A 26,283-nucleotide genomic window follows, 5' to 3' on the forward strand; every position below is an offset into this window, starting at 1 on the left:
TGTGGTTTACTGGGAATATATATTCAATATTTTCAAGTACTTTTATTGTTTATTATTAAATATATTTAATACTTTTATTGTGTCTAGTTCTTGCAGAGACTACCTAACCTTTGAACGTATTTATATTTATTTGGTGACACTGTGTGGGCCACTCCAGAAGGTCTAGCCATCTTGGTAAACTACTACCATTTGTATTAGTATTAATATTACACAGTATAATTGGATACACTTTTAAGAGCCTTATAGTAACTGACTGGGGCAGTGATAACTACCTTATAGTCTGGGCAAAGTTGGTAAAGCAGGTAATCTGTGCCAGCCTTTCCCAGGTGTGTGTGTATGTATGTATGTATGTATGAAAAGTACATCTTAAAGGGGGGTGTCAGCTACTTGAGGCAGGGACATGAAAGCAACGAGTTTACAGAGAGGGTGCTGGAGGGCTTGGCTTGGACACTTGGTTGAGTACCTAACCCTACAGCTGTACCAGTGGGGAGTCTTATTGGGGATCTGGAGGGAGACAAATAAAGAGACAGCCAGACCCTGGGCTGAGTGTTTTCCCTGTGTGCTTTTAAGGGAAATTGTACTTGATGCAGAGAGGTCTGCATCTGGAAATACTGAGTGCATCCATTTATATTCCAAGTGCATGTCCCTCCCAAGTGTCAGTGGTGAGGATTCAGGCTACTTGATTACTGGCAGAGCGTGGGGATGATACGTAGTGGTGCCCATCATATATTGGCAGCAGTGGTAGGCATCACAGTCTATATGAAAAAAGATAAAATAATGATAAAGTAACATCTGTTTTCAAAATATTAGTCAAATCAAATGCAGTGGGCAAACTGTATAAGCCAAGCAGGGTACAAAATAAAAAAACAGATAGCAGAATGGCAAACGCAACTATATTCCAAAAACAGAATGACAGAACACATGCCTAAACAGGATGCTAAGGGAGGGAGATACGTGGGAATATCACATGTTGTAAGAAGGAAAGAGTAGCAGGATGGTAACGGGTATACTACATGCACAAATGCAAGAGAGGTGCTATGACAATGCATATTGACACCATTTATATGCGCTATGCAACATGCCACACTAGAAGAAAAGTGAGGAAAAGAGAGGTATAGGACTGCAGATTTACATCACTGTGGGTAACCATGGTGGTGAAGTGGCAACAAAATAGGAAGTGCTAAGATACTTGTTTAGACATGACACAAAAGATGACTTGTATATGTCAGATATAGAACACTCTGCATTTATGGAATAATGCAGTTCATGCATCCTACAATTGGTCACATACCATTGGAAAAACAGCCCCAAATGCAATAGTAAAACATATCAGCACAGTTCTGTACAGACAGTGCATAGTGAAATAGATGGTCTATCGAGCCTGTGAGGAGTGACCTATACCACCACTAGCAGATGTCGGCACAGGAACTGTAACCTACAGAGTACATTGTGCACAGGTGCAAGGCACAGCACACCACATATCCTACTATAACACAAGTTATGCACACTGTCATTTGCACCAATGACAAGTAATAAACACATTGTGTTCACAGACTTTGTACCTGGCAACACACACAGCAGTAAATTAGACAATAGAAGACAACATGAATGTCAAAGTAAAAATGCAAAAGGCTCCTTTCTCAATTTCTAGTATGAAAGGAGGCTAGACATAAGACAAAATGTAATTATGCAGTGAAGTGATAAAAATGTAGAAAAGGTGGCACCAGAAAGCAAGTGGTGGGACAGTGGATGCAACAGGCACAGAGGTAGTGTTGAAGACATTGTGTACACAAAGACAAACTGGGTGAATGAACACTTCTGTGGTGCAGCACTAACTGACATTTTAAAGGAATCAAAGGTGAGCATAGAAACAATGGGACAGAGTATTAGGCATACAGTGCAGACAGTATGCAAGGAATGCAGCAGATCATGCAAACATTTGCAAGGGGCATAATTAAAATATGTGGCACCTTTATATATTTTTCATCTTACCCATCAACATTACCTTGTGGTTCACCTCCCCTGTAGACTGAAGCTGTGCCAAAGGCCTCATCACCATGTGTTGACACCACTGAAGGTAAACTTCAAGTATCTGGGTCTACCCAGTGGTCTCCAGGGTCATCAAGAATAGCTGCAGACACTTAAAGAAGTTTTAGTGGGACCTTCATCATAGTATTATGCTCAGCTTCACCTTTTTTTCTGTCCCACTATATCAGGGGAGTTAGTAGCTACTACAAGATGTTCTGTGGCATGTGGAATTTCTCTTACTTCTTCACAATGCATCTGGGAACTAGGGTCTATATTAGATAGTCGAAGTTCTGTAACTCCGAACACCTAATGGACAAACCATTAAGTTCAAAGATACAGAACTTCGACTATGCAAAAAAAAAAAAAATGCACAATGCACAAAACAATAACTTGTAAGTAGGGGAGCAAGCCCCCCTGCACCCCCACCCCGCTACTTAAATATATCAACTCCAAGATCGCACCACATTGAAGTGAATGGAAACCACCGCTTACAGACATTTCCATTCAAAGGCTCAAACTTTTACAAATTCGAATGTATGGTCTCGACCATATGTGGTTCGAACTTGTAAAAGTTTGACTACATGAATGGAACCCAGGAAACTAGACTCTTCATCATGTCATGTGCCTCAGATGCATGACGACATCCTCTGATAGCAGAGGCAACACCTCTACCTTCCATGGTGTGTTGTGGGTTAGACAACATAAGTGAAAACTGTAAAACCTGGTTCTGCCACTGAACAAGACTGGATACATAATGAACATCAGCACACAAATAAATAAATAAATAAATTGAAATATATGTGCACTTACTCAACTTATATGTAATACATAATGCACTTTTTCACTGCATTGCTGGTAGAGTGTAAGTGTAGACAAATATTTGTGATGCATTCTGTCACTGGAATGCTGGTAAAATATAAGTATAGTTGCGCACTGACTGCAGTGCTTGTGCAGTATAAGTGCAGTCATCCATCACATCTGTGGCACACTCACTGCAGTGATGCCGAACAGGGTGGGCATTACAGGAAAATACTGCGCAATTGTGTTTTGAGATTGGAAGCCACAGGATGAGCACCTCCCCACTCCTTGAAAGAGTATTACCTTGCTGAAATAACCACTCTTGGGAGCATTATCGCTCTTAGAAAATGGACTATCTGTGGATATTGTTTTGGTAAGTTTTTGTAGTTTTGATTATTAAAATAAATATTATGCATAGGGACTTGATGTAAAATAATTCATTCACCACAATCCTTTTAATGCTGGTTATATCTCAATAGATTCAGAATTATGAAATTTTAGTTGCATATGTAATACAAACTGCCCTTACTGCTTGTTGAGCATAGACACACGCACTCATGCACACATGCAGACACACACACACGCACACACACACACACACAAATACATGCACACAGAAACAAATACATACACACACATGCATGCGCATGGACACACACATGGGCGCATACACACACATACTCAGACACACATACAGACACATGCACATACACATACACACACACACACACACACACACACACACACACACACACACACACACACACACACACACACACACACACACACACACACACACACACACACACACACACACACACACACACACACACACACACACACACACAGCATTTGCGTTTTAAAGTTTTTCTTGAGTTGTCTAAAATTAACATTATTTTCTGTTAAAATATTAAATAGTGGAAACACTGAATATTTAAATGTTTCAGGCTCAAAGTAGATAATATGAAAAACATGTATATTTAAGAGATATACCGACTTTTTCATTTTTCATTGTAGGAAGTACAGCAAGAAGAAAAAGTGTAACCACATGAAGTTCATTTATACGATGTTTTTGTCTTAAAGAAAACTGTTACTCCTATTGATAAGTTTGGTGGAATGAAACTTTTTCCCCAGTTGACACACTGATGTTATTATTATGAATAGGTAGTCTGTTCACAGTACACCCAGTACCGTGTACATTCATTTTTTTCCTTTTGGAACAAAGAGTGAAACAATGGGTTTTTATTATTTTGAACTCCATTTTTTTTTTAATTTAGCAGTGATCAGTTAATGTTGACACAGCAGGATTTAGCCAATATTGACATGGTCTGATCACAAGGGTGATGCCTGAATGATTAAACAAAGTCCATCCATCCTCAATCCCTTTTCCCATTTTGCACCTGGGGTCAGGGTGTCACTACAGCAGTGACAATCATCTTGAGCCGAGGTTTACACCACCGGGTGGCTAGCCCTGGCGTAATAGTGCATTTGTACCACTCACTCGCACACACACACTCTCTCACCTACAGTCAATTTAGAGTGTCCAATCCACCTACTGCATGTCTTTGGAATATGGGAGGAAACTGGAGTGCCTCGAGGAAACCCACATGACCACTGGGTGGACATGCAGACTCCTAAACAAAGTCAGCTATGGGTAAATCCTGCATTATCCATACACTCTCTAACAGGAAGGTGACTCAGACAAGGCATTAGACTTCTTTAACAAATTATTTCTTTATACATTTAGCAAAAATTTCTGCTTAAACAGCAAACGATTTATATGAACCAACTGCCCTTGGGTAACATCTTCTGTTGTACAAAAAAAGCATCAACACTCAGTCATTCAACAAAATCAGCTTGAGACAAAACTAGGGGTGGAGTCAAACTTAAGGGCTCTATGAAATTGATTGCATCTACTTTTTCTTTTTTGGCTTCATCTTTGTAACTATTTTCAAAAGCCTATACCAGTTTTGATTTAAAAGTGTTGCATTCCCAAACCCCTTTAAATATAAATGGGGTTGAAGAAAACAAAAATAGGCTAAAAAATGAAAGAGCCAGTGAGGACTGCACTAAGAATTTCCACACAAATGTTTCTGATTTGGACATGGTGGTGAACATTTCTAGTAGAGTTTTAAGTGGCAGTGAACCTACTCTGTTACATGAAGGTTTATATTTCATCCCATCTTTATTTCTTTCTCAGTTTTATATGATTGCTGATTGAAAGGACTTCCCAAATTGTTACATTTAAAGTATTGGAACCATCAAAGACCACAAGAGGATGATGTTAATGAGGGTCTGTCATAGATTAAGAAACCTCCTTTAATCCTTAGTATCCAACAGTGAGATTGAACGCCAAGCAACTTGGAATTTATATAACAACCAAAAATAGTTATTTAAAGAGGTTTTAATAATAATTAAAGAATGAAAGATGTGCTTTGATTGCCAATTAAACAAAGCTAAGAATAGTCATTTGTATGGCAGATAAGTGTGGACTGAAGGTGGTTTGAGACATTCATGGTTATGAGTGTGAGAATTATTTGCAAGTATCAAATATTTTAATTTACCATAAACTCTTCCTTGAGCGGGGGGTGTGGGGGGCACAGCCCCCCCCCACAATAATGATTTTGAGGTCTGGCATTTTCGCTCTTTAGAGCATTCGCAATTTTAAACTTTTGGTCTTCTAATATAGACCCAGTTGCATATTGATGGCATATATATCATTTAGCGGACCGGAGTTCCGCTGTGGCGACCCCTAACCGGGAAAAGCTGAAAGACAACAACGTATATATATATATATATATATATATATATATATATGTGTGTGTGTGTGTGTGTGTGTGTGTGTATATATATATATATATATATATATATATGTTGATTAGATGTTTGGTCCTTATATAACAGCATACACATGGGGTAGAAGCAATCCATTGTCTCTCTATTTCATCATTATATACACACAAATTTTCCCAGTTTGTATTGGAGATATTACATTTAGTAAATGGGAGTGCTTTCTGCAACAACATGATATGGCCAGAATGAAAAGCTTTGCCCCATCTATGCCGATCTGTCCACAGGTTATTTAGAAAAACTGAATATCTATGACTACATGTACATGTTTCTCAATATGATTGACCTTTGCTTTTAGATGACTGTGGGTTATTATGAAATGGACACTTATAACACTGAAGCACTTTGTGACATTGCTTAATTTTAGCAATTTAGGGATCTCTTATACTTTTAATTTATTTGTTAGTAAGTACTTAGATATAACAGTTACTAAACTGTGAGATGGCATAATCTCTATCACTTTGTATTGGAAACCCTTTCAGTATAATTATTTCTGCATGTAACTAGCTGCCACCCCCCCATGTTATTAAAAACATAGCTACTTTACATTTGTATGGTTAAGACAAGTATACAAGTAAGATGATAATTCTCATCATAAGGCCGAAAATCTGAAAGTATATGATCTGATGTTATCCATGTCATTATTCCTCACAACTGGGTCTTGGATCTGATGTTGGATCCCATTCTGCACTACACATGACATAGATTCAAGGCTTGAGCTCCTCCCTCTCCCATAATCCCCTTCTGCACTGTAACGCTCAGATCTCGTTTGCTGTGTTTATGCCCAGACATGATTCCCGGCTCAGCGCTGCCTTTCTTTTTTTTTCCAAGAGTTTTTCAGATAAGTGATTTCTTTATTTGTTATATTTAAATAGTTCTCTCCCACTATCCTCCCTTCCCTTTTCTAGCTGGTCACTGGTATTAGGGCCTTGTTGTAACCCCCCTCTTTTCCTTAGTCAGTGCTTGGCGATCTTTTTGGTTTCTATAACTGACAGGCTTAGTCTTGTTTCTTGAAATGTTTGTCTAAATTCTTTTTTACTTAGTAGTCAGTGATTTCTTGGCAGAAGATTTTTGGTGTTGTGTGTGTGTGTGTGTGTGTGTGTGTGTGTGTGTGTGTGTGTGTGTGTGTGTGTGTGTGTGTCTCTTACTGTTAGGTATGTCTGAGAGAGACAAACCTACTGGATTTAAAAGGTGCTCTTCTTATGGGCGTAAGATGCCAAATTCTGATGCCCACAAGAAGTGTGTCGACTGTTTGGGTGCAGACCACCTTGAAGCTGATTGATCTGTCTGTGCAGCATTTAACCCTCTAGCACTGGTGGACTGCTGAAATAAGTTGTTGTTTAAGGACACGGCTCAAGGGAGTCCTTTTGTCTCGAGCTCCCTTTCCACATCTTCAGGCCCTAAGGATCCAGAAAGGAAAGCCCCATCTGTTCAGGGCTGGTGTTAGCATTTTGGGGACCCCCAGCAATTTTCAAGTTGGGGACCCTACCCAGGAGAATATAATATGTGACCACATTGCTGTCACACCCCTTTCTCTGTCAAGCTCACTCATCACCGTTTAACGATCACTATATAGTGTAACTACATTTAGACCATTAAATAGCTTGAAGTGCTAGGGTACATACACTGACTAGCATTTAGTACCAATGTTACATGATGACAAGTCTGTGTACACATCAAGGTAGCCATGCACAGAGGTATACACACACACACTGACTGGCATTTAGTACCATTGTTACATTATGAAAATTCCCTCTACCACATCAAGGTAGCCAGTCTCACAGAGGTACACACAGACATTGTGCAACATTCTCACAGCCCCTACCAAACTGATAACCACTCAGCATAATTCCAAAGCTGAAAATAACCACAGACCAAAGGTATAACATTAGGGATAGTTGCAAACTTTGCTATGGTAAACTTAGAAAGATATTAGAATAGTAGGGTTTGCATTAGCATTCATTAAAATAATCAGTACATTCTGCAGAATTCTCACAGCCCTCCCTCCACTGCCTCCTGCACAATTCCAGATGAGGTAAAAACAAGACAAAGGCGTAACATTAGACCTTTAAAAACAATTTGCTTATGCACTAATAAAGATGGTAGAATAGCAGATCCATCTTAAGAACCTCAAGTCAACCAGATGAGCTTGTTCAAATGGAGCAAGTGTTAGCTTCTCTAACACAAAATTAATATCCCAAGGAGGAGCCACTGTTTTTTTGGAGGGCTTTTATGCAAAATCCCTGTAAAAAAATATGTTGATGTGTTAATGCCTTGAAAAAGGGGGATCCATGGGCAGACATGCTGAAATGGCAAACAAATGAACCTTGATAGAGGAGTAAGACAGGCAGATATTAAAACAATTCACACAAATATTGTAAAACAAGTGAAACACTACTCTGAATGGGTTCAGGTTATGTTTTTAGCATTAACTAGAAAACATTATCGTTTTGCTAATATATGATTTTCTAGGAGAGGGCTTTCTTGCCCCCATTAGTACCTCCTACACATCCTCAGTAAACAAGTTGCTAGTTGCCCCTGGCCAATTCCAAAATAAGGGATAAACACTGTTGTCTAGGCCTGAAGGGAGTCACCACAATGATCTTGGGGGATTCCTTCTGAATCTTCAGAATTACCTTGAATATCAGAAAAGGTAGAAAACATACAAGAATATTCCTGTCAAAGGAAAGGAAAAGGCATCTGTCTTCCAGGCCTTCTTGCATGAAGTCTTGGAGCAGAAATTTGTCAGATGATTGTTCATTCAGAAGGCAAAAAGGCCTACTCGAGGAACTCCCCACAGATGGATTAGGTCTTGTTTCCATTTATGAAGGTCTGCCTCTGTCCTGCCCAGCTTGTCTGCCACACAATTTTGCTCTGATAGAGGGTAGAAAGTAGGAAGTAAAGTGAGATTCTGCTGTAAAGCTATATCCCATGATAACACGTCTAGTCTGCAAAGGAGGTAAGATCTGGTTCTCCCTTGCTTTTAAGTACCACATCACTGTGGTATTGTCTGTAACAACTTGAAGTGGTGCTGGGGACTAAAGGAGATTTAGAGAGTTGAGTGCCTTGATAAGGATAAACTTCTCCTTTACATTTATGTGGATGTGATTGTCTTTGTTGTCCTCCTTTACATTTATGCCCTTGTGTCTGTTTGTTGTCCCAGACACTTGCACTTTTACTCCCCTGGCACTAGCAAAGTGCAAGATAACTGTGGTGACTGGCTGTTTCAGAGCAGGAGGGGAGAGGGAGAGATCTGGAGTCAGGGTACCTGATGTCTCCACCAAGTGATTTCTCTTTTCACACATCCCAGAACTGGAATCTGAAAAGATAATGGGTGTTGGTGCTGGGACCAAACAGACTTCAGATACCATTGTATCTTTCTCATGAGGAGTCTTGAAAGGGGTATCATGAGAATCATAGATGTTGGTAGACTCAGAATCCTGAGGTATTCCCTCCCTTGCCCATTAAAGGGACCCCAACAGTCACAGAAGACACTGCTAACCCCCATTCCATAGTGGCTGTATGTGTAAAACCAGAGCGATCAGGGGAAAAACCTTGGAATAGATCTAAATGTAGATTTTTTTTTCCTGTGGAAGAAAAGCCATTTCTACTGAGAGTCTCTTTGAATCCCAGCCTGCATATGAGGTCTCTCACCAAAGAGAGAGAGAGAGAGAGAGAGAGAGATAGAGAGATAGAGAGAGAGAGAGAGAGATTCCTGACACTTTGAAAAAGAGTCTGGATAGATAAGCAGGACATCTAAATATGAAAAAGTGTGGATACCATGTATCCTGCAATGTGTTATAGCTGGAGCTAGACACTTTGTGAATACTCCTGGGGCAGTGGATAACCCAAAGGCTAAGGCAGAGAATGTATAATGTGATCCAGATACATAAAACCTTAAGAAACATCTGAAACCTTAATGGATATGAATGTAATGATAAGCATCTTTTAAATCTAAGATTACCAAAAATCTAAAATGGGGAAGAAGGGGTAAGAGATTGTGTTGTGAAAGGATCTTGAAATTGGGCACCATCACAAACTGGTTTAAGAAAAAGATTGATAACTGATCTCCAGGCATTTTCTTTTCCTGGCTTCAGAAACGTTCTTGAATGAAAACTTCTTCCCCACTGGGAAAAAGCAACTATTTATATTACCCCAGCCTGATAAAGCATGTGTTGTAGGACAGGAAGGAACAGAGGGGTTTGGTCTGGGGATGGGGAATAATTCCCTGAAAAACAGGGATTTTTTCCAACTAAGTCAGTCTCAGAACCCATTTGTCTGAAACAACCTGTTGTCAGAGACAGAAATGGAGAATCTGACTTTCTGGATGGGATAAGAAACTGACAGGGTGGGAGTTGGGACTAGGCCCCTCACATACTCATTCTGACATTTTTTTCACTCTCCTTTGTGTTGGGGAATTCATGCTTTCTTTTAGGGAACCTCCCCACCATTGTTTTTTAATGTCTGCATACCAGCATATTGCTGAGACTGTTTGTTTTATTTTGTTTCTTGCAGTAGTTGGACAAGGGAGTAATATAACCTTTGGAAAATTTAGAGGAGGGATGCAAAAAATCTGTGAGATTCTCTGTATCAGTTTAACCCTCTCATCACATTTTTGATAACCTTTGCAGCAGTGGGACCAAAATATATATCCAAAGGTGAATGTAAAAGCTCATTTTTACATCCTCTAGAAGGTTTTGAGAATAAAACCAGGCAAACCTCTTTAACACAGTAGCAGTGACAGCCTCACTGGATGTAGTATCTACAGTCATAAACACACTTTAAATGACTAGTGACTTGAAAAATAAACCAAACCAAACCACACAAAGCAGATTTTTCCTCGCAGGGAGGAATTTAGGTAAAACATTCCTCATATTTTCAGTTAGTCACAATAAACTTTAACATATGAGTCTAACAACTCAGAATTATAAAAATTAAAAATGCAGAAGCAAACACTTTTTCCCCCAAATGTAACATTTGTTTTACCATCCTTGTCAGAAGGGGAAGAATTAGAGTTAACATGTTTGGCAGCAGCTGGATTAACTAAAGCTATAGCTGCTGGGTCATGTTTGGGAAGAGTATATAAAAACTTAAAAAAAGATTGACTAACTTTATACATTACATCAAGAAGTTTGCATGAAGTGACACACACTTCCTCCAGAGCTGATAGAAATGGGGAAATGGGTAAAGGTTCTGGAAATTACTTCTGCAACAGTTGATAGTATTTTGTGGGGGACTGAGAAACCTCTATGTTCTCCCACTGAATACACTTGCACATTCTGGAAATAGTCTTGGAGAAAGAGCATCATTGATAGAAGATTCAGGTAACATACTCTACTGAATCAGAATCAAAATTCTGAGGGAAAAGACGGTATCTGTTCCATCACATCCTCTCTGGATTTAAATGAACCACTTTTTCTTTTACCAGGAACCACCTGATAAGACAGGTCAACAGCCTGTACAAGACCTGGAGCTGCTGGACTTAATGAATGGAGAAAGTCAACAATCATCCCTCTGCACAAAGGTGGGACATCTACAGACCTTGGAACTACAGACCCATAAACCTCACTAATCTTATATGTAAAATCATGGAAAGGATTATCATGGAGATGATCAGTAGAGATATAGTAAACCTCCAGACACTGGACCCAACCCAGTTTGGTTTCATCAATGGCAGATCATGCCTAGTCAGTCTGGTGGACTTCTTTGAGAAGGTCACCAAAACAATGAATGAGGGCAAAATCGTTCATACTGCCTACCTTGACCTGGCCAAGACATTTGACACAATATCCCACTCAGGCATTGCTGACAAACTCAAGAGGTTAGGTACAAACCTGTATGTCACCTGGTTGATAGCCAACTGGCTCACAGACTGGATCCATGAAGTTAGAATTGGGGAGTCCACCTCTACAAAGAGGCCAGGCACAAGTGGAATCCCTCAGGGGTCAGTCCTTGGACTCTCCTTTTTGTCATTTACTTCTCAGAAGTCAAGGTCAATGTCAGTGGTCTCTGGCTGACTAAATTTGCAGATGATTACAAATTAGAGCTGTCATTGAATCTCAAACTGACACAAATGTTCTCCTGGGGGGATGACACAGACAAATAGCTGGTGTCAGTGCCATGGACTAAAACTAAATGCCAAGAAATGCATAATAGTATCTTTTGGGAAGTCATCCATCCCTGATAGCTATCATATTGACAACACACCCCTTAGAGTTGACCCAGTAGTCAGGGACTTAGGGACACATATAGATAGTAATCTAGCCTTTGATCATCTTGTGTCTACAATGGTGAGGAAATCATTCTATGTTGTGCATCTTATAAACAAAGGTATGGCATATAAGTCCAAGGAAGCCATTGTCCTACTGTATTTGGCATTCATCAGACCTATCATTGAGTACAATTCACCCTTTGGTATGTACCTAACCAAGCATATCCAACAACTGGAATGTCCACAGATGTTCCTCTCTAAAAGAATATAATGAGTAAGTAATATGTCCTATGCAGACCACCTCAAGGCCCTATCCCTGTATTCTGTCTCCTATAGGCTTTTGACGGGAGATCTATGCCAGTCATACAGGGCATTGTCAGACCCCACTCTGATGGACCTCCTACATATCCACAAAACAAACAGTAGCAGAATTACACATTCTAAAGTCTTAAACCTTGCCTGTGATATAACTAGGACCTGCTGGAGAGATAGGTATGTATCCCAGACACTACCCTGTCTATAGAACAGGCTCCCCATCCATGTGAAGCAGAGATCCTCCCTAACCCAATTCAAGTGCAACATGGACAATTGGGTGGGAAATCTGAAATTCTTCCCTGGTTTGGCACATATGTCTCTAATGCAAATAGGTAACCTGTAAATGGTTCATCTCCCAGGCCCATGCTTACACTTACCAAGGGTATCAGAACTTGTCAGAGATTTGGGATGCATGGCTAGGCTTAAAAAGGCCCTTGTGGTCATTGGCCTAGTAAACACCTAAGAACCTACGACCTCATAAGTTACTAAATCTAAAAACAGGTTCTAGGACTCACTATACTCCAATTTCATCTCTAGGACTTGGAACAATATTCCTAAATCTATCCTGGAAACTATAAACACCGCAAAATTCAGAAAGATTCTCAAATCTCACCTAGCTAACTCCTAGCTGTGCTCATGCTCAGCTCAGGGCTAATCACCAACCCACTTACACACCTTCCCTCACCTCCCCTTTTACTACCCTCCTCACAACTATGATTCTAGTACTCTTACGCTCACATAGGCCCTCCCTTAGTCCATAATAGCCATTGCACTCCACACAGCAAATATAGTCACCCCCACCCCAACACCCATCAGACTGTCTTACTGAATTTCCTCCTTCCTCTTTACCAGACTTTTTTATTGTATCATTCACATTCCAAACCTACCTCCATATGTATATATGTATATATAGATATATAAATATGTAAATATGTATATATGTAAATAAAAATTAAACAACAACAACCTGTAATCTTTGACAAATGTAGAACAAGGTCAATAATAAATTGCCCTTGTACTGTTTTATAATCCAATGCTTTTGTACTACTTTTCCTGAATCTTTTGTCAACATACATTGTTAATTTTTGCATGCTATTTTCTTATATACTGTACTATTGCATTATACTATTGTATTGTATGGAGATTTTCTCCTCAGTCCTCCACTGAAAATGGGTTTTCTCACCTTTCCTGGTAACCAAATATCAAATAAATAAATAAAACAGTAAAATAAAACAAAATAAATAATTATTTTCCCTGAATAGCTGTGAATACTTCTCAACCTCTTAGCGCAAGAAATTTGGTTAATGCCTAAAGTAATGGTGGGACAAAAGGCCAGAAGTAGAGGCAGATTTTAAATATTGCTCTTATAAACTTCAAAAGTTATTAGAGTAATAGGATTTGTATTAGCATGCATTTTCCAAAGGAAATGAAGACTGAAACTCAAATGAATGTCATTATTTAGTTATTTCAATCTTCAACGATTTGCCAGAAAACCACAAATTATATGTGGAGAACAGACCAAAAAATATGAGGCAAAAATCTGGACAGTCTGAAAAAATCTGTACAGTTGAGAGGTATGCATGCTTTAAAGTTTAAAAAAATAATGTTTTCTGGAGCAACCTCCCGTATGTAGGAATCTGATTCTGAACCCTCAACACACTCATGCATGCCTACATGTACTCACACATACTCGCATACCAGCACTCAGTCACATTTACATATACACATGCACTCACACACTGTAGTATACATGTAATCACACACTTGCATACACACACTAGTACACACTCACACTCCTGTATACTCGCATATAAACATGTACTTGGGTACAGTCATAGGTTCATAGGTTCATACTAGGCTATCTGCCCAAGGGCATTTATAAGCCTAGCCAGAGTTTTGTGGCTTTCGCCACCCCTTTAGTTTGGAGGATACTATGCCCATTATTTTGCTGTGCCTCTGTCAAGCAGTGACACTGAGATAATCCCTGGGGTATATCTGCGATCTCCCATTCATTGGTCAAGATTTCTCTTGAACAAAGCCAGCGAGGTGCTCTGCCTCACATGTACCGGGATTTTGTTTCACAGCATAGGGAGTCTCTGGGTGATGAATCTGTCCCTCCAGCACGTCCTATTTATAACCGTGTCAAGGTTTAAGTCTCCTGCCCTTGTAGTTCTGAGGGATCTAGATTTTTTGAGGTGAAGCATGTTCATCAATTCTGGGTTGGACATGGCCTTGTATGTCAGGCACAGGTCACCTCTGAGCAGACGGTGTTTACTGAGTAGAGCTGAAGTTCCTTCAGTCGGGCAGCATAGGACATATTTTTGAGACCCTTTATCCTTTTGGTGAGGAACTTTTGGGGCCTTTCCAGTTGCTGCAGGTGTCGTGTCAGATACATTCTGAATGGGGCATTGTACTCAATCATTGGCCTGATGAGTGATGAGTACAGGGGGACGATGACTTCCCTTGATCTAGATGTGAATCCCTTCATGATCAGGTGGGCAATGTAGAAGGTCTTCCTAACTACTTTGGCAACGTGAGTATCAAATGAAAGGTTACTGTCAACCTGGGTACCCAGATCCCTGATAACCTCTTCTGTGCTTAGTGGGTTTCCGCCTATATGGTAGCTAGGGGTAACCTTGTTTTTCCCGAAGGGTATGACTATGCATTTTTTGGCATTTAACTTTAGGCCATGGCTCTGGCACCAGTTTTCCGTTTCTATAAGACCCTTTTGAAGGATATCTGTGTCAGATGTGTTCTCAACTATGGCGCCCAGTTTGCAGTCATCTGCAAATTTTGTCAGCCATAATCCTCCTGTGTTTGCTTGTACTTCTGAAAAGTAGATGCCGAACAGGAGAGGGCCCAGGACTGAGCCCTGTGGGACACCACTTGTGACAGGCTTTGAGTCTGACATGGCGCCAGCAACTCTGACCCTGTGGGTTCTGTCACTTAGCCAATTTGCAACCCATCTTGTGACGTATCGGTTTACATTTAAGCTAATGAGTTTTTCAATGATACCTGAGTGGGGTACTGTGTCGAAAGCCTTTGCCAGGTCGAGGTAGGCTGTGTGGACTGCCTTTCCCTCATCAATGGCCTTGGTGACTGTTTCGAAAAAGTCCACCAGGTTTAAAAGGCATGATCTGCCCTTGACAAAGCCAAACTGGGTCGGATCCAAAGTCTGCAAGTCTCCTATGTCTTTATTTATGAGTTCCATTATGATCCTCTCCATAGCTTTGCAGATCAAGCTTGTCAAGCTGATGGGACGGTAATTTCCCGGGTCGGTGGAGGCACCTCCTTTGTGAAGTGGGACCACAGTTGCCGTACGCCACTCCTTAGGCATGTATCCTGAGGTGAGGCTAAGATTAAACAGCTGCCCTAACTGCAGGTTTAATTCCTCATTGAGTTCGTGGAGCACACATCCGGGGACACCATCTGGTCCCATGGATGCTGTGTTTTTTGCATTCGAGAGAGCAGTTCTCACCTGAGCGTTAGAGATGTTTGGGGGGCTATAATTCTCTGGTATAGATATCTCACCTTTTGGGGGGGGAGAAGTTTGCACTGAACCTGTCAGCCAGTATGTTGGCAATGTCTGTAGGTTCAGTAATTTTTACATCATTTTGAACTAATTCTGAGCATATCTGGGAGTTTCCTCCCAGGTTTCTAACATAGCTAAAGAAGGCCTTATGATTGTCCTTTGAGTCCTTAGCGACTTTTCTCTCAAAATTTGCCTAGGATGATTTTATGAAAGTTCTTAATTTTTTACTTATAATGATCAAGGGTGTTTTCCCTTTTAAGGATTTTGCTCTATCTTGTAGTAGCTTCCTCCTTTTGTTGTAGAGCTTGTTTATGGCTGGGGTCCACCAAACTGGATGCTTGCCTTTGGTTTTAGAGGTCTTTTGCTTTCATAGTGGCTGTATATGTAAAACCAGAGGGATCAGGGGAAAAACCTTGGAATAGATCTAAATGTAGATTTTTTTTTCCTGTGGAAGAAAAGCCATTTCTACTGAGAGTCTCTTTGAATCCCAGCCTGCATATGAGGTCTCTCACCAAAGAGAGAGAGAGAGAGAGAGAAATAGAGAGATAGAGAGAGAGAGAGAGATTCCTGACACTTTGAAAAAGAGTCTGGATAGATAAGCAGGACATCTAAATATGAAAAAGTGTGGATACCATGTATCCTGCAATGTGTTATAGCTGGAGCTAGACACTTTGTGAATACTCCTGGGGCAGTGGATAACCCAAAGGCTAAGGCAGAGAATGTATAATGTGATCCAGATACATAAAACCTCAAGAAACATCTGAAACCTTAATGGATATGAATGTAATGATAAGCATCTTTTAAATCTAAGATTACCAAAAATCTAAAATGGGGAAGAAGGGGTAAGAGATTGTGTTGTGAAAGGATCTTGAAATTGGGCACCATCACAAACTGGTTTAAGAAAAAGATTGATAACTGATCTCCAGGCATTTTCTTTTCCTGGCTTGGCTTCAGAAACGTTCTTGAATGAAAACCTCTTCCCCACTGGGAAAAAGCAACTATTTATATTACCCCAGCCTGATAAAGCATGTGTTGTAGGACAGGAAGGAACAGAGGGGTTTGGTCTGGGGATGGGGAATAATTCCCTGAAAAGCAGGGATTTTTTCCAACTAAGTCAGTCTCAGAACCCATTTGTCTGAAACAACCTGTTGTCAGAGACAGAAATGGAGAATCTGACTTTCTGGATGGGATAAGAAACTGACAGGGTGGGAGTTGGGACTAGGCCCCTCACATACTCATTCTGACATTTTTTTCACTCTCCTTTGTGTTGGGGGATTCCTGCTTTCTTTTAGGGAACCTCCCCACCATTGTTTTTTAATGTCTGCATACCAGCATATTGCCAAGACTGTTTGTTTTATTTTGTTTCTTGCAGTAGTTGGACAAGGGAGTAATATAACCTTTGGAAAATTTAGAGAAGGAGGGATGCAAAAAATCTGTGAGATTCCCTGTATCAGCTTAACCCTCTCATCACATTTTTGATAACCTTTGCAGCAGTGGGACCAAAATATCTATCCAAAGGTGAATGTAAAAGCTCATTTTTACATCCTCTAGAAGGTTTTGATAATGCAAACCTCTTTAACACAGTACCAGTGGCAGCCTCACTGGATGTAGTATCTACAGTCATAAACACACTTTAAATGACTAGTGACTTGAAAAATAAACCAAACCAAACCACACAAAGCAGATTTTTCCTCGCAGGGAGGAATTTAGGTAAAACATTCCTCATATTTTCAGTTAGTCACAATAAACTTTAACATATGAGTCTAACAACTCAGAATTATAAAAATTAAAGTTGCAGAAGCAAACACTTTTTCCCCCAAATGTAACATTTGTTTTACCATCCTTGTCAGAAGGGGAAGAATTAGAGTTAACATGTTTGGCAGCAGCTGGATTAACTAAAGTTATAGCTGCTGGGTCATGTTTGGGAAGAGTATATAAAAACTTAAAAAAAGATTGACTAACTTTATACATTACATCAAGAAGGTTGCATGAAGTGACACACACTCCAGAGCTGATAGAAATGGGGAAATGGGTAAAGGTTCTGGAAATTACTTCTGTAACAGTTGATAGTATTTTGTGGGGGACTGAGAAACCTCTATGTTCTCCCACTGAATACACTTGCACATTCTGGAAATAGTCTTGGAGAAAGAGCATCATTGATAGGAGATTCAGGTAACATACTCTACTGAATCAGAATCAAAATTCTGAGGGAAAAGACGGTATCTGTTCCATCACATCCTCTCTGGATTTAAATGAACCACTTTTTCTTTTACCAGGAACCACCTGATAAGACAGGTCAACATACAAACAAGATGGGTCTGGAAACAATTAGAATGGACTCAACGTAATAAACACTGTTTAATGTAAGCGCTTTCGGCTCGGTCACTACCAAGCCTTCTTCAGACAAACAGTGAAAAAACCAACAGTTATGATTTAAATACATTTCTTAATTACATAGTAATTACTTATTAAAAGGGAAATGCTCACAATATAAAATCTCAAACGTGAAAAAACATTTATAAATTGGAATAAACACAGAAACCACACTACTCTAAAAATGTTCAAATGTATAGCAGACCAGCCTAATGGTATACATAAACAATAACATATACAATAAAAGTTCTTTCATGTAACATGAATGTATGTATATATATTTACACTCATTGTTATTTCTAAGCTTTAAATATTTTGAAAAAATTAAAAAAAGTTTTTTATATATATATATATATATATATATATATATATATATATATATATTTATATTTGACTGGCTAATAAATATAAGTATAAATATAGGCTTATGTTTTTATTCTACCTATTTAGTGCTAACAGTTTTAAAATACACTTAATAGACAGTGTTTCATTTAAGCCCGGATAAGATTATGCATTAGTTAGTATTTGCCATTTTAGTTCATCTAACTCAAGTTTCAATTGCCATTTTAGTTCATCTAACTCAAGTTTCAATTGCCAATTCTCCCACTGAATACACTTGCACATTCTGGAAATAGTCTTGGAGAAAGAGCATCATTGATAGGAGATTCAGGTAACATACTCTACTGAATCAAAATCAAAATTCTGAGGGAAAAGACGGTATCTGTTCCATCACATCCTCTCTGGATTTAAATGAACCACTTTTTCTTTTACCAGGAACCACCTGATAAGACAGGTCAACAGCCTGTACAAGACCTGGAGCTGCTGGACTTAATGAATGGAGAAAGTCAACAGTCATCCCTCTGCACAAAGGTGGGACATCTACAGACCCTGGAACTACAGACCCATAAGCCTCACTAATCTTATATGTAAAATCATGGAAAGGATTATTATGGAGATGATCAATAGAGATATAGTAAACCTCCAGACACTGGACCCAACCCAGTTTGGTTTCGTCAATGGCAGATCATGCCTACTCAGTCTGGTGGACTTCTTTGAGAAAAACAATGAATGAGGGCAAAATCGTTCATACTGCCTACCTTGACCTGGCCAAGGCATCTGACACAATAACATACTCAGGCATTGATAACATACTCAAAAGGTTAGATAAACCTGTATGTCACCTGGTTGATGGCTAGCTGGCTCATAGACAGGACACGTGAAGTTAGAATTGGGGAGTCCATCTTTACAAAGAAGCCAGTCATAAGTGGAGTCCCTCAGGGGTCAGTCCTTGGACGCTCCTTTTTGTCATTTACATCTCAGAAGTCAAGGTCAATGTCAGTGGTCTCTGGCTGACTAAATTTGCAGATGATTACAAATTAGAGCTGTCATTGAATCTCACACTGACACAAATGTTCTCCTGGGGGGATGACACAGACAAATAGCTGGTGTCAGTGCCATGAACTAAAACTAAATGCCAAGAAATGCATAATAGTATCTTTTGGGAAGTCATCCATCCCTGATAACTATCATATTGACAACACACCCCTTAGAGTTGACCCAGTAGTCAGGGACTTAGGGACACATATAGATAGTAATCTAGCCTTTGATCATCTTGTGTCTACAATGGTGAGGAAATCATTCTATGTTGTGCATCTTATAAACAAAGGTATGGCATATAAGTCCAAGGAAGTCATTGTCCTACTGTATTCGGCATTCATCAGACCTATCATTGAGTACAATTCACCCTTTGGTATGTACCTAACCAAGCATATCCAACAACTGGAATGTCCACAGATGTTCCTCTCTAAAAGAATACAGGGAGTAAGTAATATGTTCTATGCAGACCACCTCAAGGCCCTATCCCTGTGGTTTGTCTCCTATAGGCTTTTGACAGGAGATCTATGCCAGTCATACAGGGCATTGTCAGACCCCACTCTGATGGACCTCCTGCATATCCACAAAACAAACAGTAGCAGAATTACACATTCTAAAGTCTTAAACCTTGCCTATGATATAGCTAGGACCTGCTGGAGAGATAGGTATGTATCCCAGACACTACCCTGTCTATAGAACAGGCTCCCCATCCATGTGAAGCAGAGATCCTCCCTAACCCAATTCAAGTGCAACTTGGACAATTGGGTGGGAAATTTGAAATTCTTCCCTGGTTTGGCACGTATGTCTCTAATGCAAATAGGTAACCTGTAGGTTACCAACGGTATCAGAACTTGTCAGAGATTTGGGATGCATGGCTAGGCTTAAAAAGGCCCTTGTGGTCATTGGCCTAGTAAACACCTAAGAACCTATGAACTCATAAGTTACTAAATCTAAAAACAGGTTCTGGGACTTACTATACTCCAATTTCATCTCTAGGACTTGGAACAATATTCCTAAATCTATCCTGGAAACTATAAACACCGCAAAATTCAGAAATATTCCCAAATCTCACCTAGCTAACTCCTAGCTGTGCTCATGCTCAGCTCCGGGCTAATCACCAACCCACTTACACGCCTTCCCTCACCTCCCCTTTTACTACCCTTCTCACAACTATGATTCTAGTACTCTTATGCCCACATAGGCCCTCCCTTAGTCCATAATAGCCATTGCACTCCCACACAGCAAATATAGTCACCCCCACCCCAACACCCATCAGACTGTCTTACTGAATTTCCTCCTTCCTCTTTACCAGCCTTTTTTATTGTATCATTCACATTCCAAACCTACCTCCATATGTATATATGTATATATACATATATAAATATGTAAATATGTATATATGTAAATAAAAATTAAACAACAACAACCTGTAATATTTGACAAATGTAGAGCAAGGTCAATAATAAATTGCCCTTGTGCTGTTTTATAATCCAATGCTTTTGTACTACTTTTCCTGAATCTTTTGTCAACATACATTGTTAATTTTTGCATGCTATTTTCTTATATACTGTACTATTGCATTATACTATTGTATTGTATGGAGATTTTCTCCCCAGTCCTCCACTGAAAATGGGTTTTCTCACCTTTCCTGGTAACCAAATGTCAAATAAATAAATAAATAAAACAGTAAAATAAAACAAAATAAATAATTATTTTCCCTGAATAGCTGTGAATACTTCTCAACCTCTTAGCGCAAGAAATCTGGTTAATGTCTAAAATAATGGTGGGACAAAAGGCCAGAAGTAGAGGCAGATTTTAAATATTGCTCTTATAAACTTCAAAAGTTATTAGAGTAATATGATTTGTATTAGCATGCATTTTCCAAAGGAAATGAAGACTGAAACTCAAATGAATGTCATTATTTAGTTATTTCAATCTTCAATGATTTGCCAGAAAACCACAAATTATATGTGGAGAACAGACCAAAAAATATGAGGCAAAAATCTGGACAGTCTGAAAAAATCTGTACAGTTGAGAGGTATGCATGCTTTAAAGTTTAAAAAAATAATGTTTTCTGGAGCAACCTCCCGTATGTAGGAATCTGATTCTGAACCCTCAACATACTCATGCATGCCTACATGTACTCACACATACTCACATACCAGCACTCAGTCACATTTACATATACACATGCACTCACACACTGTAGTATACATGTAATCACACACTTGCATACACACACTAGTGCACACTCACACTCCTGTATACTCGCATATAAACATGTACTTGGGTACAGTCATTTACATATACTCATGCACTTGCATGCACACACTGGCACACACTTGCATACACGCACTCACATAGACTTGCATGTACACATGTACTCACATACAGTCATATACATGCACTTGCAAGCACCGGCATAAATGCACTCACAGGCACTCACGGATAACTGGAGACATACACACATACATACGCTAACATGCGCACACTTTTTCTTTTTCTGATGAAAGTGTGATGAACAGATTGCATTCATCACCTATGAATGGAACAAATACTGTTTTTATTTCCAAATCCTTGTGTGTACAAGGAGCAGAGGAGACTGAGAAACCCGCAGCTGCTTTATGTGGGGGCTCTCATATGCAGGGAGATAATCGGGGTGGCTCCCTACGGCCACAGGTTCGATGGGTGTCTAACACTGCCTATGGATCTGCTTCCCTGGGTGCTTCTCCTTCTTTGTCGCAGAATCAGCTTAGGCTTTTGGATCAGAGATCTCTGGATCTGAATCTGCCTTTGGCTGTCTCGGATTCAATATCTCTGGCTCCATCGGTAGATTACGAGGTCTCTTTGGATTGGAGGCATTTGGATCCGTCTGCAGTTAGGCCCCCCTTGGTTCCATCTGTTTCTCTGGATCTGAAGAGGGCGGTCCAGCAGCTGTCAAATCTGACATCTTTGTCGAATCGACTGTTACATTTTGAAGACTGTCCTTCAGGATCCACCAGGGATCTGAAACACTTGGTTCCTAGACTTCAGAGCTGATCTTCAGATTGGGGCATCATAGGTCTGCTTTGGGGTCCAGGCTTGCTTCCTTGGCTAAATCCACCCATTCTTTGGCTTCCTCCAGATCATCCATGAGCCTTTTGCCAATGGATATGGACAGGATAATGAGGAGCTTCCTCAGAGTCCAGATAGAGATGGGTCTCTTGGCATCTCCAGCCTGCTTGGACTCGGCAAGATCCCCGGCTGCAGGGTTGCCCTCTCCTATTCTGACTCTTCCTGTTTCAAAACTGCAGTACCCAGTTCACCCAAGGGAGGCATTGATGAGTCTGGAAATGCATACTTTTCTGACTCCATCAGGGTCCCTGACCAGATTGATTCCATTGCCATTGGATCAGAGCAGGTCTTGGCTCAGAGAGGTCGGCATTGGGTCACAACAAGTTAGGCATTACGGTCAATGTGGCTACGTCAAAACTGACTCCTGCGCAAAGTCTAGAGTTTATAAGAACCCAGCTCAACACAGTGACAGATATTGCAGCTTTGCCCCCTCAGACTTACTCAGGCAGCAAATCAAGATGATTCTAGATGTCACATCACTGCAGACACACCTCGTTCTCAAAGTTCTGGGATCCATGTCAGCAGCTATCCTCCTTGTACCGCTGGTGAGATATTATATGCGAGTACTAAAGTAGATGCTAGCAGTCCAATAGTCCATTCTCTATCATCCCATGTCCATGCTGATACAATTGACACCCATTTGCAGGTGACATCTTCAGTGGTGGCTTCTTTCAGAGGATCTCTTCCAAGGCAGACCCTTTTCTCTTCCCCCTCCCATGGCCATAGTGACCGCAAACACTTCCCTGCTAGACTGGGGGAGGGGGGCATTTTCAGTGCAGAATGGTCTAAGGCATGTGGTTCCCTACAGAGACCAAGTTGCACATAAATGTTCTAGAGATGTGAGCAGTCCTCCTGATGTTGCAAGCCTTTCAGGATTGCCTTCCACTGGGAACAATTGCAATTCATACAGACAACATGTCAGTAGTCTGGTACATTAACAAGCAGGGGGGAACACATTCTTATCCACTGTGCAGAGAGACCATGAGAGTGTGGGAATGAGAGATTTCTTCCAGTCACTTTCTTCTTGCAACACACATACCCGGGGAGTCCAACATGTTGTTAGACAGACTCAGCAGGTCCATCTTGAGCCAACACAAGTGGTCCCTCAACCCATCACTGGTGTCACAGATATTCAGCCAATGGGGCCAACCCGTCTGTGACCTCTTTGCATCCCAAATGAACAACAAATGTATCAGGTACTTTGCCCTGATCCCCACAGAGAGGCAATCACCGAAGGATGCTCTTGTCCATGACTGGCCTCCAGGTCTTCTTTATGCATATCCACCTATCCTGTTGATCCCCAGAGTAATGCAGAAAGCCCACAGACTGAAGTGTCCCATGATCCTCATTGCCCCTTCCTGGCCTCATCAGATGTGGTTTCCCTTCCTATGGTCTCATCTGAAATATCTTCCATGGATACTAGATCCCGCACTGGATCTTATCTCTCATCCTTCAGAACTGCAAACTCCGAACCTCTGATCCCTTCATCTAACCGCATGGTTTCTCCACTTCCCGTGATGCTAAGAGAGTCCAGATTGGCTTCCCCTGTAAAGACAATTATTCTGGCCTCACAGAAATTGTCATCTCAAAAACTCTAAAACAGTAAGTGGAAACGGTTTTCCTTCTGGGCAGTTGAAAGAAATCTCAACCCCTCTCTGCTCCAGTTTCTGATATTCTTCTGTTTTTATCATGTCTTTATCAAGATAGTGCCAGTTTCTCTACCATAAAGCTGCAGTTGGTGACCATTTCCAATTGTCATGTTAGTAGGGAGCCTACCTTTTCCTCTAGACTATGCAAGGCCTTCAAGAAAAGTGTTTTTCTCCTCAGGCCCCCTGTCAAAAATCCTTCTCCCCCTTGGGATTTGACTATGATGTTGCAGTCTCTCACTCAAAACCTTTTTGAGCCGGCTCATTCCTGTGATATTAAGTTCCTGTCTTGGAAAACAGCCTTTCTTGTGGCCATAACTTTGTTGTGCTATTTACTTATAAAAGTAATAAGTTACTATTACTAGTTACTTTTAAGTGAAAGTAATAAGTTACTATTACTTATTACTTTTCTAAAAAAGTAATTTATTACTATTATTAGTTACTAACTAAAGACTGACACAGCACGGCTGTCACGCTGTTGTAAATCACTTCACCATCATAATCTTCATCTTGGGACAGAATGCTTGTAGTCTCAGATCTCTCGCATTCTGAGAAGACAGTGAAAGCCTTTACAAAATTGCTGCCATTGTCAGTAATTGTTGCACACACCTTTTGAGCTATCTTATACTTGATGGGAATGCTCTCAAGAGTTGATGCTATGAGATCATATGTATCCATTCCCTGTAATCTGCAGCATGACAAAGCAGCTGACTTTCTTTGAAGTGTGTCACAGCCGATCCAGTGGGGGGTGACACCAAAGAAACTACAATTCTGATGGGTCCAAATGTCAGCCGTAGTGAGCTGCATACTATCAACATTCATGCTGGAAGAAGCTGCAAGCATGTTCTTATCATTCATAAGTATATTTGTGTACTTTTTTATTAGATCATATATCTGCCAAATCTCTCTGTTTTTGCTTAAAGTTAAATCACTGTCTCAAAGCAAAATCTTTCTCACTGCGTCATTATTAACACCACACACAAGCTTGTCTTTTATCAACTCATCTCTCAGAATACCAAATCTGCACGTTTTTGACTTGTTTCTCAAGTCAGTTATATATGCTGCAAAAGTTTCACCAGACTTTTGATCTCTTGTGTAAAATGGTGCCTTTCCACTACAATATTCGTTTGAGGGTTGCACATTTCTCTAAATTTACATTTTAAGCACTAGTCTTCCCACGTTTCAGCCTGTATCACAATATGGCAGTCTTCCCTCTTCTCTGCATAAACAGCAGGTGCATACACAAATGAATGTTCTCTCTCAGTGGCTTCTGAACCAGATAAATTGAGCAGAATAAATGCTTTTGTATGTGCGTCTTTATCAGAAAAAGCAGCCTGTATGAAAATATCATATTCTTGCTGAAACACTCTCTAGTTTTCAGCAATATTATTATCAAATACAAGCTCATCAGGTCTGTGAAATCCCTCTGCCATGCCAAATAAGTGTCAAACACACACCACGTACTTGTAATTATATTCAGCTGTACAACAGACTCTTTGAAATAACTGTACTCTTTGAAAAGGCTGTACTGTAATACTGCACACACTGCCAACACTTTGCACACTTTAGATACTTTGAATAGCTTTAGTTAATGTGAAAAAGTAGTACATTGTGAAAAAATACAGTTGTTTTATCTTTTTTTGAACATTTTATATGATTCTGATAATTGTTTCAAATGTTTTCGTAATTATTTCAGGTACTTTTTTCAGTATGTCGCAATTTTGAACATTTTGTTTATTCAGTAATTTGTCTGGAATGCTTTGCTTTATATTCATTGAGGGAAAAATCATTTAAATGAGTTTAAGAACCTGGAAATATTTTCTGACCTGTTTACAAGTCGTTTGCAGTTGTTTGAGCCACTCTTGTATATTACTCCATTTCTGACTGTGCACCTCATGGTTTTAAGAAGTTTTGACTTCGGATCCCATTCTGAGAACATGCCACTCATCTTTTGTATTCAAATAAGATGACAAGGCTTGGGTGTTCTTTTAAGATATTTATTACACACAAACAGATCAGGATGGATGACTGGAACATAAAAC

The 26,283-nt window shown here is 40.0% G+C and overlaps 1 protein-coding gene across 1 annotated transcript in view; it reads left to right on the forward strand.

The window, feature by feature from the left end:
• LOC122805971 overlaps positions 1 to 26,283 on the forward strand; it is a 161,102-nt gene that overhangs the window by 108,798 nt on the left and 26,021 nt on the right. The window contains exon 5 of the mRNA XM_044076210.1: positions 22,606 to 22,897. Within this exon, the coding sequence (XP_043932145.1) occupies positions 22,606 to 22,897 (292 nt within the window). The remainder of the gene's footprint in view (positions 1 to 22,605; positions 22,898 to 26,283) is intronic.

The sequence above is a fragment of the Protopterus annectens genome, chromosome 7.part0, assembly GCF_019279795.1.
Source record: "Protopterus annectens isolate FY-2018-M chromosome 7.part0, PAN1.0, whole genome shotgun sequence".
Lineage (NCBI taxonomy): Eukaryota > Metazoa > Chordata > Ceratodontiformes > Protopteridae > Protopterus > Protopterus annectens.